The following is a 12,917-nucleotide window of genomic DNA, read 5'->3' as shown; positions in this document are numbered from 1 at the left end:
AAACATTTTTTTTTATTCATATTAAATCGATATGAACACTAAATTATATATATTAGAAATTATGAAAAAATGTTATACAACCCCATTCATATTAGCTTATAACCCTCCTTGGTTGCATATTTGGGCTTTTGAATTTCATTTTGTGATTAAACATACGGAATGATATATATTTAATTGGTGTTCAAATTATAAAAAATTAATACAATATAATACTTAACCCTAACCCACAACATAAAAACAATATAAAAACTATGATCAAAAATTACTTCGAAATAGACAATTCCTTAAAATAAATCAATTGTCATATTCAGAATAATTTATTAATGATCAGTTTTCTTCTTTATTTTTTTATCTTTTTTCTTAAATGTTTTTGAGATCGTTTCCGAAATCCAAATAACGAATACTAATATAAAATGTTAAGAAACGTATGGGTTTTTGTTAATAATTGCACATATTTAATGAAAATATTTTTTAACTCCTTATTATTTACCTTATAAGAAATTCCTAAAAAAATTGATATTGCAGCAAATATCGACACAACTGGAATTAATTTGCTTACTATCGACGAACTTGATGATGTAACATCAGAAATTTGTCCAGGTTCTCGAGCTTCTCCAGTTCGTTCAGTAATTTGTCCAGTAATTTGTCTAGTATCTTGTGGTGTATTTGTCTCTGTAAGAGATGGAAATTTGCTATCTTTATCATCTTTACATTCATTTTTTAAATTATCATAATCATTTGATAGTTTAGAAAATATTTCTTTATATGGACTACTATCAGTAATATCAGAATCTTCATTAAGTGCTTTATATTTTTCAACAAATTGATTAGCTTTATCCGAACAGTTCTTGCAATTTGTTTTTTCATCATCAAGTTCATTATACAAGTTACATAATGATTTAAATGGATCATAAAATTTAGATATAATATTAATATTCATACTTAAATAATTTTTTTTATCTATGAGTTCCTTATAATTCTTATATTCACTGACATCTTTTATTCCCGTGATATAATTATCACGATTCACTATTTGATAATTATAAAAATCTTTTATATTGTCATGGTCTTTACTTCCGCCCAGGTTTAACATATAACTTAACCATATCAAAATGTAATCAACAATATCGATGTTTTTTTTTGCAACAGAATTAAACAAATCAGAACTCCCAAAGAACGCACGAAACAAATATAAACATACAGTACTAATTTTATCGAACTTACTATGACATTGACTACTTTGACAATAATTATTTAAAACTCCATCATCTTTAAAATCACAGCCTTTATTACTCAATGTATCGGGAAAATCCTCCCATACTTTCTTGAACTGTTTACACTAAGAAACATTTAAAAACAATTAATAAAAACGCGAATTATTAAAATAAATTTTAATGATATTTATATGTAATACAATATAAAAAAATGTAAAGGAAACTATTATTATTAAAAAATGCATATACCAATTCTTTATTCATTATAATGGGGTTTTATTTTTGATTTGCAAATTGGGTACAATCATCCTGTTTTTATATACACTCCACCAAATACGTGACGCAAATGTTTAACCCAATATATAACATCTGTCTGTAGTTAAATATGTAAGTTTTTCAATAATTAAATTAATATAGAATAATAAAATAATGTTATTATTAAAAAAAGGTTTTATTAGTGTTTATGCTAATTAGCTAAGTTACCTTAAATAGAGAATTGCTTAATAAACTTTTGATTAAATATATTATGCATTTTATACAATAAATACTATTCTTACTAACATTTGGTATAACTTTATTATAAAAATGGATATCTTTCTATAAAGAATTTAAAGTATGTTTGAACATAGAAAAGGTATATATTTATATTTTATGTTTTGATGATTGTCCTTCAAAAAATTAAATGCTGTATAAATCTAAAAAAATAAAAATTATATTATTACTATAATCCTTAAAGTATATAAATAGTCATTTTTTTAAATATATTAAATATTTACATACTTATTTCTAATACAATAAACCACTGTTTTATTAAAATTATAGTATTTTCAAATTAAGTTATTTTACTTACATCTATATGCAAATTATATAAATTTATATTGTTTTTAATGAATGTAGATAAATTCATAATTCATTTTAATAAGTTCTATAACTTTATTTTTATTCCCACATATTCCAATTTAGAAGTATTCTTTATTTAGTAATTTTATAATGTTTTCCATATTTTTCCACCGTTAAAGCGGCAATTAGCACTGAACCCGTATTTATTATGCTATTCATAAGCTTAAATAAGTTTTTATATGTAGATCGTTTTTAAAATAATACTTAGGAAATTTTAAATATATAACACATAAATAAGTATTGATGAAATTTAAGTGTAATAGAAAACTATGAGTTATTAGATTATTGTCCTTTTAGATAGGAGAGATAAGGGATGTATGCTTTTTTAAGACAAGGATATATCCATATAAGATTTACCTATTCTACACAGTTTAATTATTTCTTATATTTTCTACCATTAAAGTTTTTAATTCATGTATAAATTAAAAATATCTTAGAATTATTAATATTATTTTCCTTGGTACTGGTAGTCTAATGTTATCACATTAAAGCATACTTAAATAAATGTTATAATATTTCATTTGATCTTGTATACATACAATTTAATCTGATAACACCTTTAATAATATATATAATGAATTTATACCCATATAGTGTATCAAATAAACATAATACATATGTTCGTATTTAATACTTTATCTATTGTTATTACTATTATTATTGTTACTGCTATGTAACTATATAGTACAACGGAACAATTAATGCACTCAATAAGAATCCTTTAAATCAATGTAGAATATTTCCGTATTTTATTGTTTTAAAGTATATATTTTAGAATGTATATCATATTGTAAAACATTTTATTTAAATTATAGATTTATATTTTGTATATATAATAACCTAATAAAAATATTATTTCAAATTAATTATTACATACTTTTGCTGTATATTTTGCATTAATATATAATTGTATATATTTCCAAATTTAACATATTTCAATATTAGTAGTTGGTATAATATTTTACTATATTAGATCAATAGCGATATTCTATATATCATATTATTTATAATTATTAGAACTATAACATTATATTTAATATACTTATGTTTTTTCAATTTACTATTTATAACATATTTCCAATTTATTTATACCTCAAAATATAAAATTTACAAATTAATAGTGATTAATATGTTAGTATACCTTATGATAAATAAATTATGCCGTATAAATCAATTTCTATTAATACAAAAAGAGAATAGTAACTACAATTAAAACTTCAAAAAATATTATATAGTTCAATTTTTTATGTGTTACTAAATACGTTAGAACCATAATAATATCTATAGACAACGTTATATTGTCGATATATACCAACCTATACTTTATCACTATCTATTATATGTCCCCAATGTCCTTAATTAACAATAATAATATGCCCATATAATGCACAGCAATATTCAAAACCAATTATCTTATAATTCATATCCACCTTCACATATAATGCTATTATTACAACATATATTCCCGTAATACAATTTAAATCAAAATAATAATGACACAAATAATAACTTTTACTAAATAAAATTTCCATAAAATTAAGAAACATATTATGATGTGCATAATTCAATATACTCCCTCATTAACAAGTTTTATATAATAGACAATTATCATATACCATGATATCACTTCATATATGAAATATAAACATTTTATTTTAATCATATTAAATCGACATGAACACTCAATTGTATATATTATACTTTATGGGAATTATGGTATTGCCCCTTTCATATTAGTTTATACCCCCTTTTTGATTGCATATTTAGACGACATCCCGTAATTAAGTATACGAGGTAATAAATATTGTCAAATTATAAACAAACTAATAAAAATATAGTCCTAACCCAAAACAGAGATTACATAAAACAAAACTATAACTTATAGTACAGAACCCTGACACAAAATACGAGTTTCCCAAAATGCAACTCTAAACCTCACCATAGCTTATAATTTTATTAATAAGTGCGTTTATATTAATAAATTCAAAATCCATTAATACATAATATATATCCATGAAAATATGGACAAATGAGATTTTGACAAACACTAAACAAAGATAAATTAATTATATATTAAATTAAATGTATATAATGAAACATACAATTAAATCATATTTCATTATTCTATATAACGTAAACAAATGTAACTTTTATGCCAAAAAATATTAAATATACTATTTTTAATCATTTAAACAGGTATAATAAAACATAATAATAAAGAGTGATTATTTTGATGTTTTTGATTTTTTGGGTTTTTTATATACTTTCATGATTAATTTAATGTATTGACAAGACCTAATAAATGTTTCAAATGAAACCACGGAACATAAAACAGTAAATGCGATAGGAACGGTTCCTGATATTATTATCACCAAAGAAAGAAAAACCAACAATATTGACCTCAATTTTAATCCTTCGTACAATTCGTTTATCTTTCGTTTATTTTTATAAGTATTAACACTACTTAAATTGGGCTGTCTATATTCTCTCTCCAAGAAATTTACTTCGTTTTTCAATTGGTTATAGTCTTCACCTTCTGATACATAATTATTTTCATCTTTTTTTCTTATTCTTTTATTTTGTATCACTTTTGTTGTTATTCCACTATCCCCCATATTATCAATCTCTTTTTTTACTTCTTTTAATTCTTCTCGAATTTTATAAATTAACTTTTTAGTTCTTTTATCTAACTTATTTAAATCGGGTAATGTACTCTTGTCTTTATGATTCTTTATATATGAATTTATAGCATTTCGAATATGTATAATTTCTTCGTTATCATCATTGTACTCATTAAGTTGTTTTGTAAGACTAAAAGTTGATTCATAAAAATCATTTAAATCGAACTCCTTTTCTACATCTCCTAATATTCTATTGCTTCTAAATTTTATTATATTCCTTTCATCCCATATTTCCTGCAAAGAAATGAAATATTTATTAACATATTTCCAATTAATTTTAATTGTTTAACTTAAATGTTTTACAAATAGATACAAACACTATAATCAAATATTAATAATAAATGAAAATAATCTGTAACTTACATTTTTGGAATATTCAAAAGAACAAACAACAATTGAAAAAAGAACGTATTTTAAAATATTCACTCTCATTTTTATCTTTATTTATTAAATAATTGAAATAATAAATGTAGTTTGAAATAATGATGGTAACTTCATATTTATTCACAAAATAGTAATATTTACTACTTTTTTCTTCTTAAATTTATCAATAAATATATCTATAAAAAAACTATGCAATTTATTTCATTTATTAATTTTTTCAATTTCCAACAGAATTATGCAACCGTTGTTATATTAATTAAAAGTATTTATCGATATACATATTATTATGTTATTTTTTTCTCAAAAAATACACCATTTTTTATATTTTTATTATATATATATACAACTATTTTCCCTAAAATTTATTTTTTGAAAATTTGTTATACAAATCATTTTTTAATACAATTTATAATACATTAGCATATTTAGTGATATGGTCCTAATATTTTATGAACTTATATATTTCCATTATTCCTTACATATGAGAAACTAATAAATATCAATTAAAATAATAACATATTAGATACATATATTTTTTATATGAATAAATACAAACATATAATGAAAACATTAACAAAACATCATTCTTATTTACATTTAAATGGTTTTTTATTATAATATTTCTCCAATTCTAAATATTAATAATATTCTCCACTTTATTTTCCCATTTTTTTGTAAAAATATATTTTTTTATATATTACCATGGAACCATTTTATTTATAAATATATCTCAGAATATACAACATCAAATATATTTTTTATATTCAAATAATGTAAAATATTCATATTTCCAAGTATACCTCCTATAAATCACAATGCATATATCAAATCAGAAAATCAAATACAATTAATAAGAAATCCTTTATTTTATCCTATTCATTAAACACATATTATAGTATATTTAATAGTTAAACATTATTTTGTCTTTATTTTTATAAATATTATTTAAATATAACATAAATATAGTACATTTCCTCATATAAAAATAGGCTAAATCAACCTCAATATTCCTCACATATATTAAACCCATAATTATTTGTACTAATAACTGAAATCCAGTTTATTTAGTATTCTTTAAATTTATACACATTTTAAATTTGACTTCAAATATAAGTTAATTAAATTTATCATTCCAAAGAATCTTACTTTTATAAACAAAAAAAATAAATTAATAAATGGTGCAGGATCGATCTGAATAAGTTTGTATATATTAATAATCCCAGTTTCTTATCGACTCGATTTATAATATTTTTCATCTTTTTTTCTTACTTCCCCTTCTCCTCCAACTCATAAATACTAACATAAACACTAATGTAAAAATCACAAAAATGTATAATATTTTCCAGTGGATAAATATTTTTTAAATATTATACTAATTCCACATGATCTTATACATAATTCCTAAAATAATGGATCTTAAAATAAATATACTTTTAACGTAACTTATTTCACTTATATATATTTTCTCCAAATGCCACTTTATACTTTTATTCCATTTACCATTCGGTTCAGGTGTTACTGAGGAAGGAAATCATAATAAATTATTTTCCTCCAATTCCATTTTATTTCCCCCATTTTATTATATTATGCATTGTAAATATTTAAATCAACGTTTTCTTTTTGGATCAAATCGATACTTTGGAATAATCTTTCTATATCTATTCCAATATTCGACCGATTGACCCATAAACCATCAACACAAAATTAACAATAAAATACAAAAAGTAAATAATTCATCAGATTTACCATAAGTTATATCAACACGAAATTCAATTCTTATAATTTATAAAAATATATTTCTTTATTGCTCTTTTTCAGAGTAATCATCATCCTCATTGTTTCTTACATATTTAGACTTAATATAAATATTAAAAACTACAACTTATCTTATACATATTATTATATCTTATTTCCTATATATATTTAAAACAATTCTTTAAACTAATAAATGTTATCAAATTATAAAAAAATATTCAAAATTAAATGCAATATAACACTTAACCCGAATATGGGGTCCATAATGACAAACTCAACCCTGACCCACAACATAAAAACTGTTTAAAAATTATACAAAAAAAGTATAAAAATGTTATAACTATATATATATAACATTATATATTATTGGTTATATTATTTAATTATTATTATAGACCCAATAATTATGTTCAAAAATTATGGTAAAAAATTATTTTCAAATAGACAGTTTCTTAAAATATATTAATATTATTACTATTCCTGAAATAGTCACTATTTGAATCCCATATTAATGATCCATTTTCTTCTTTATTTTTTTAGCTTTTCTCTTAAATGTTTTTGAACTCTTTTCCGAAATCCAAATAATGAATACTAATATAAAATTTTAAAAAACATATAATTTGTTTAATGTTTGCATATATATAATGAAAATTATTTTTTAATTCCTTATTATTTACCTTATAAGCAATTCCCAAAAAAATTGGTATTGCACCAAGTATCAATAAAACTGGAATTAATTTGCTTGTTATCAACGAACTTGATGATGTAACTTCAGAACTCGGTCCAGAACTCTCTTCATAACTTTGCACACCTTTTTCTTCTGTTTTTGTCTGGGTAAGGGATGGAATATTGCTACAATCAACGTCATTACTATCATAATGATCTTTTAAATTATTATAATCATTTAATAATGTAGACAATACTTGTTTACATGAACTGTCTTCACTAATGCTAGAATTGCCATTAAGTTCATTATATTTTTTAATAAATTCATTATTATCATCCAAAGCATTCTTGCAATTTTTACTGTCATCACCAAGTTCTTTATACAAGTTACATAATGATTTAAATGCTTCATAAATTTTAGACATATTTCCAATATTAGTACTCAACAATCCCTTTCTTCCATTTATGATTTCCTTATAATTTTGATAACCTACATTATTTTTTAATGACGTACTACAATCTTGATCACCTTGTTTACAATTAGTATAATGTGTATTATTATCTATACATTTAGTGTAAAAATCATTTAGATTCTTGATTCCGTCATACGTCTTTTGATTTAGTTTATAACTTAACCATATCATAATGTATTCAACTGTACTGATATTTTTTTTATTTTCCACAAATAATTGCTCAAACAACCATAAACATCCAGCCTTAATTTTATCGAAATCAGTCGTACATTCTTTTCCCCCTGAACCTTCATTAGGACAATAATTCTTAGCATTCCCTAATTCATGAATATCATTACTTGTAGATGTGTTTAATTCATCGGGTAAATAGTTTCTCAATGTATCAAAATTTTCACACTAAGAAAACATTTAAAAAAATATAATAAAAATATATGTTAATGAAATTCTTATAAAATAAAATTTAATGAAATTTATAAATTATATAATATCGACAAATATAAGCAAATTATATTAAAAAATGCAGATACCAGGGTTTTATCCATTGCAATTTTATTTTGTTTATAATATGTAGATTATGTAACATCATATTTTATATATTTTATGCTTAATAAATGACAAAATAATTGAACATAGCATAAAATTGTCTATGATTAAACATTTTATTATCATTTTTAATATTAATTTAAAGATAATATGGAACAATATAATAACTTTACGGTAGTTAGATAAATTATCGTGTTTTGGGGATGTTTAATACATGTTTTACCATATGTGTATAGATACAATTTTACATTAATTGTTATCCTTAATAACACTCATATGAGCATTATTATAAAAATTAAAGCAACAATGTAACGAATTAAAAATACATCTCTTATACACATCCTTTAATATGGAAAATAAACAACGCCATATTTTTTGTTTAATAAACGGTACCCCAAAACTAATATACTGAAAAAATCGGAACAATTAAGAAACCCATTATTACTATAATCCTTAAAGTATATAAATAGTTATTTTTTTAAATATATTAAATACATATATACTTGTTTCTATTACTATATACCATGTTTTATTAAAATTATAGTAATTTCAAAATAAATTGTATTTTTCCCTTTTTTAATTGCATATACTTAAATTTATATTGTTTTTATTTAATATATATCCATTCCAATTATAGTTAACATTTTCAATAACTTTATTTTTATTCCTATATACTTCAATTTATAAATATTTTTTATTGTGTAATTTTATAATACATTTTCCCATCGTTTCCATTCTTTAAAACACCAATTAGCACTGAGGCCGTATTTATAAGCTTAAATAACTCTTTGAATTTAAATAGTTTTTAAAATCATACATAGTAGATATTTAATATTAATACATAAATAAGTATTGATCCAAATTTTAAAGTATAATATAAAACTATGTTTGATTAGGTTGTTATATTGCACTTTAAGAGGAGAGAGATAAGATATATTTTCTCTTTCAGTATATAAATTTATATAAATATTCATTAAATGTTCTACATAATTCATTTTATTTTATACATTTTATTGTATAGTTATCAATGTATATACATTCAAATAATTTATTAAAAATACTATATTTTATTAATTCTACAAAAAACTATGATAATATAATATGGAATAATAAAATGATATTTAATATTAATTAAATATTTAACCCTTTCTCCATTAATCCATATTTTTATAATATAAAACTACAAATTCCAAATTGGATCATTAACAAATATATAATGTATTATTATGTCTTTTCGATAATATTAATGTTTAATTATATTAATTTTCCACAAAAAACAATATTTTAATATTACTAGTAGAGCAATTTATTATATTATATGTATAGGTATATAATATTACGTTATTCTATCTATCATATTATTTATAATTATTAAAACAAAATATGATAAAAAAATTTATTAATATACATATATTTTATTTTTTAACTATTTTAAAATATAATTTATTTATACCTCAAAATTATAAAGTTCAAAATTAATAGTGATTAATCCAATAGTATACCTTTATAGTAAATAAATTAATGTATATATTAATAACTCTATTATTTGAATTTAAAACTTTATCATAAAATAAAACTATATATAATCGAAAATTAAAAGGATAGTATACATATATCTATAATTTAATTTTTTACTAATATGCATATTTTTATTGATTATTAAAAATGTTAGGTGCATAAAACATTTATAGATAATGTTGTATTATCGATTCTCGATCGATATTTTATGAACATCTATTATTACAGTTCAGTTGGATAAAATGATTTGAATCTAAATAACTATGATACAAATCATAAGTTTTGCTAAATAAAATTTTCACTAAATAAAAAAACATATTATGATATGCATAATTCAATATAGCTCTGGGTTATCAAGTTTTATATAATAATCAATTATGATAAAGCATAATATAAATTCATATATAATCAATATCTATATTAATATATGCAATATAGACATTTTATTTTAATCATATTAAATCGGCATAAACACACAATTGTATATATTATACTTTATGGGAAATTTGGTATTGATCCCTTTCATGTTAGATTATTCCCCTTTTGGTTGCATATTTTAACTTTTTAACTTCATCTTCTGATTAAATATACGTGATGATACATATATTAAATTAGTATTAAAATTATAAAAAATTAAATGCAATGTAATACTTAGCTCTAACCCGAATATGGGTTTCACAAACACAACCTTGACCCCTAACATAAAAACTATATAAAAATTATGCAAAAATTATTTCCCAATAGACAGATTCTTAACATATATTAATCAATATTAATCTTCTAATCATATATTATTGATTCATTTTCTTCTTTATATTTTTTATTTTTTCTCTTAATTTTTGTTTTTGAAATCGTTTCCGAAATCCAAATAAAGAATACTAATATAAAATTTTAATAAAGTATGTTTTGTTTGTTAACGTTTGCATATATTTAATGAAAATAATTTTTAAATTCTTTATTATATACCTTATAAGAAATTCCCAAAAGAAATCCTATTGCACCAAATATCGATAAAACTGAAATTAATTTGTTTCCTATCGACGAACTTGATGATATATCTACAGAACTTTGTACAAGAATGTGTTCTGTTCCTTTCGGTTGAGAGGACGAAATATTTTTACATTTCTCTTTTAATTTATTATAATCAGTTGATAAAGTAGTCAATAGTTGACTATAGGAACTATCATTATTAAGTTCTTTATATATTTTATCAAATTGATTATCATCGTTCAAATATTTATTGCAATTTTTATTGTCTTCATCAATTTTAGTATACATTTCACATAAAATTTTAAATAACTTATAAAGTTTAGACACTTTATCTTTAGAAATATTCATCAATTCTTTTTTTTTATTTATAGGATCAATGAAACTATTATACTTTTTGTGTTTATCTACATTTACTTTATAAAAATTATTTAGATTGGTAATGCTATCATCTTGAGTACTCTTTAGGTTTAACATATAACTTAACCATAGAATAATATATTCAACAACATTCGTATTATTTTGCACATTATACGATAACCCAGAACTCTCAAAGAATTGATTAAGCAAATAAAAAAATCCGGCATTAATTTTTCCGAAATCACTACTACATTCGCCATTATAACAATAACTATCTAAGAAATTTTTTTCTTTAAATTCATATTCTCCGTTGGTGCCCAATTCATCGGGAAAAAACTCCCATACATTATCGAACTTTTCACACTAGGAAAACATTTAAAAACAAATATTAGAAATGTATATTATTGAACATTTGATTAAAATAAAATTTAATGATATTTATATGTAATACAATATAAAAAAATGTAAAGGAAATTATTATTATTATTAAAAATTGCATATACCACTTTGGCATCCATTATAATGGGATATTATTTTTGATTTGTAAATTGAATAAAATCATGCTGTTTTTATATATACTATACCAAATATGTGATGCTAATACTATAACCCTATAAATAACAACTGTCTGTAGTTAAATATATTATAAGTTTTTCAATAATTAAATTAATATAGGATAATAAAATAGTAGTATTACTAAAATCATATTATACTTATTTTATGACAATTAGCTAAATTACCTTAAATAGAGGATCGATTAATACAGTTTTGGTTAAATATAAATATGATGCATTTTATGCAAAAAATGTTATTCTTACTAACATTTGGTATAACTTTATTATAAAAATGGATATACTTTTATAAATAATTTAAAGTATGTTTGAACATATAAAAGAAATATATTTATATTTTATGTTTTAATGATTGCCCTTCTAAAACTTAAATACTGTATAAATTAAAAAAATAAAAATTATATTATTACTATAATCCTTAAAAGTATATAAATAGTAATTTTTTTAAATATATTAAATATTTATATAGTTATTTCTAGTACTATATACCATGTTTAATTAAAATTATATTATTTTCGAATTAAGTTGCATTGTTCCCTTTTTTAATTGCATATAAATAATTTTAATATTATTTTATTTAATATAGATAACTTTACAATCTATGTTAACGAGTCCAATAACTTTATTTTTATTCTTATATAATTAAATTTAGAAATATATCTTATTATATAATTTTATAATATATTTTGCACATCTTTCTCACGGTTTAAAACGGCAATTAGCACTGTAACCATATTTATATGCTTAAATAAGACTTTTAATGCATATTTTTTTTAAAATAATACTTAGTAGATATTAATTATTAACATATAAATAACTATTGATGCGAAATTTTAAGTATAATAGAAAACTATGTTTAATTAG

The 12,917-nt window shown here is 20.9% G+C and overlaps 4 protein-coding genes across 4 annotated transcripts; all 4 read right to left on the bottom strand.

The window, feature by feature from the left end:
* Positions 1-340: 340 nt before the first annotated feature.
* Positions 341-1,478, bottom strand: PY17X_0952501 (PIR protein; the record flags this gene model as incomplete). The annotated part of the gene is made up of 3 exons (XM_022956718.2): positions 341-403; positions 491-1,339; positions 1,464-1,478. 3 exons carry the CDS (start codon positions 1,476-1,478, stop codon positions 341-343), a joined length of 927 nt encoding a protein of 308 aa, XP_022811016.1.
* Positions 1,479-4,339: 2,861 nt separating this feature from the next.
* Positions 4,340-5,227, bottom strand: PY17X_0952401 (fam-b protein; the record flags this gene model as incomplete). Its single annotated transcript, XM_720308.3, has 2 exons — positions 4,340-5,029; positions 5,159-5,227. The coding sequence occupies 2 exons, from the start codon at positions 5,225-5,227 to the stop codon at positions 4,340-4,342; spliced, it is 759 nt and encodes a 252-aa protein (XP_725401.3).
* A 2,235-nt stretch (positions 5,228-7,462) lies between these two features.
* PY17X_0952301 (PIR protein) lies at positions 7,463-8,615 on the bottom strand (the record flags this gene model as incomplete). Its single annotated transcript, XM_034637543.1, has 3 exons — positions 7,463-7,525; positions 7,612-8,469; positions 8,601-8,615. The coding sequence occupies 3 exons, from the start codon at positions 8,613-8,615 to the stop codon at positions 7,463-7,465; spliced, it is 936 nt and encodes a 311-aa protein (XP_034493495.1).
* Positions 8,616-10,925: 2,310 nt separating this feature from the next.
* On the bottom strand, positions 10,926-11,999 carry PY17X_0952201 (PIR protein; the record flags this gene model as incomplete). Its single annotated transcript, XM_022957226.2, has 3 exons — positions 10,926-11,012; positions 11,101-11,844; positions 11,985-11,999. The coding sequence occupies 3 exons, from the start codon at positions 11,997-11,999 to the stop codon at positions 10,926-10,928; spliced, it is 846 nt and encodes a 281-aa protein (XP_022811075.2).
* Between the last annotated feature and the right edge of the window lie 918 nt (positions 12,000-12,917).

This window comes from Plasmodium yoelii, assembly GCF_900002385.2.
Source record: "Plasmodium yoelii strain 17X genome assembly, chromosome: 9".
Lineage (NCBI taxonomy): Eukaryota > Apicomplexa > Aconoidasida > Haemosporida > Plasmodiidae > Plasmodium > Plasmodium yoelii.
Note: the sequence above shows the minus strand (reverse complement) of the source record. Positions and strands in the feature narration are given on the sequence as shown.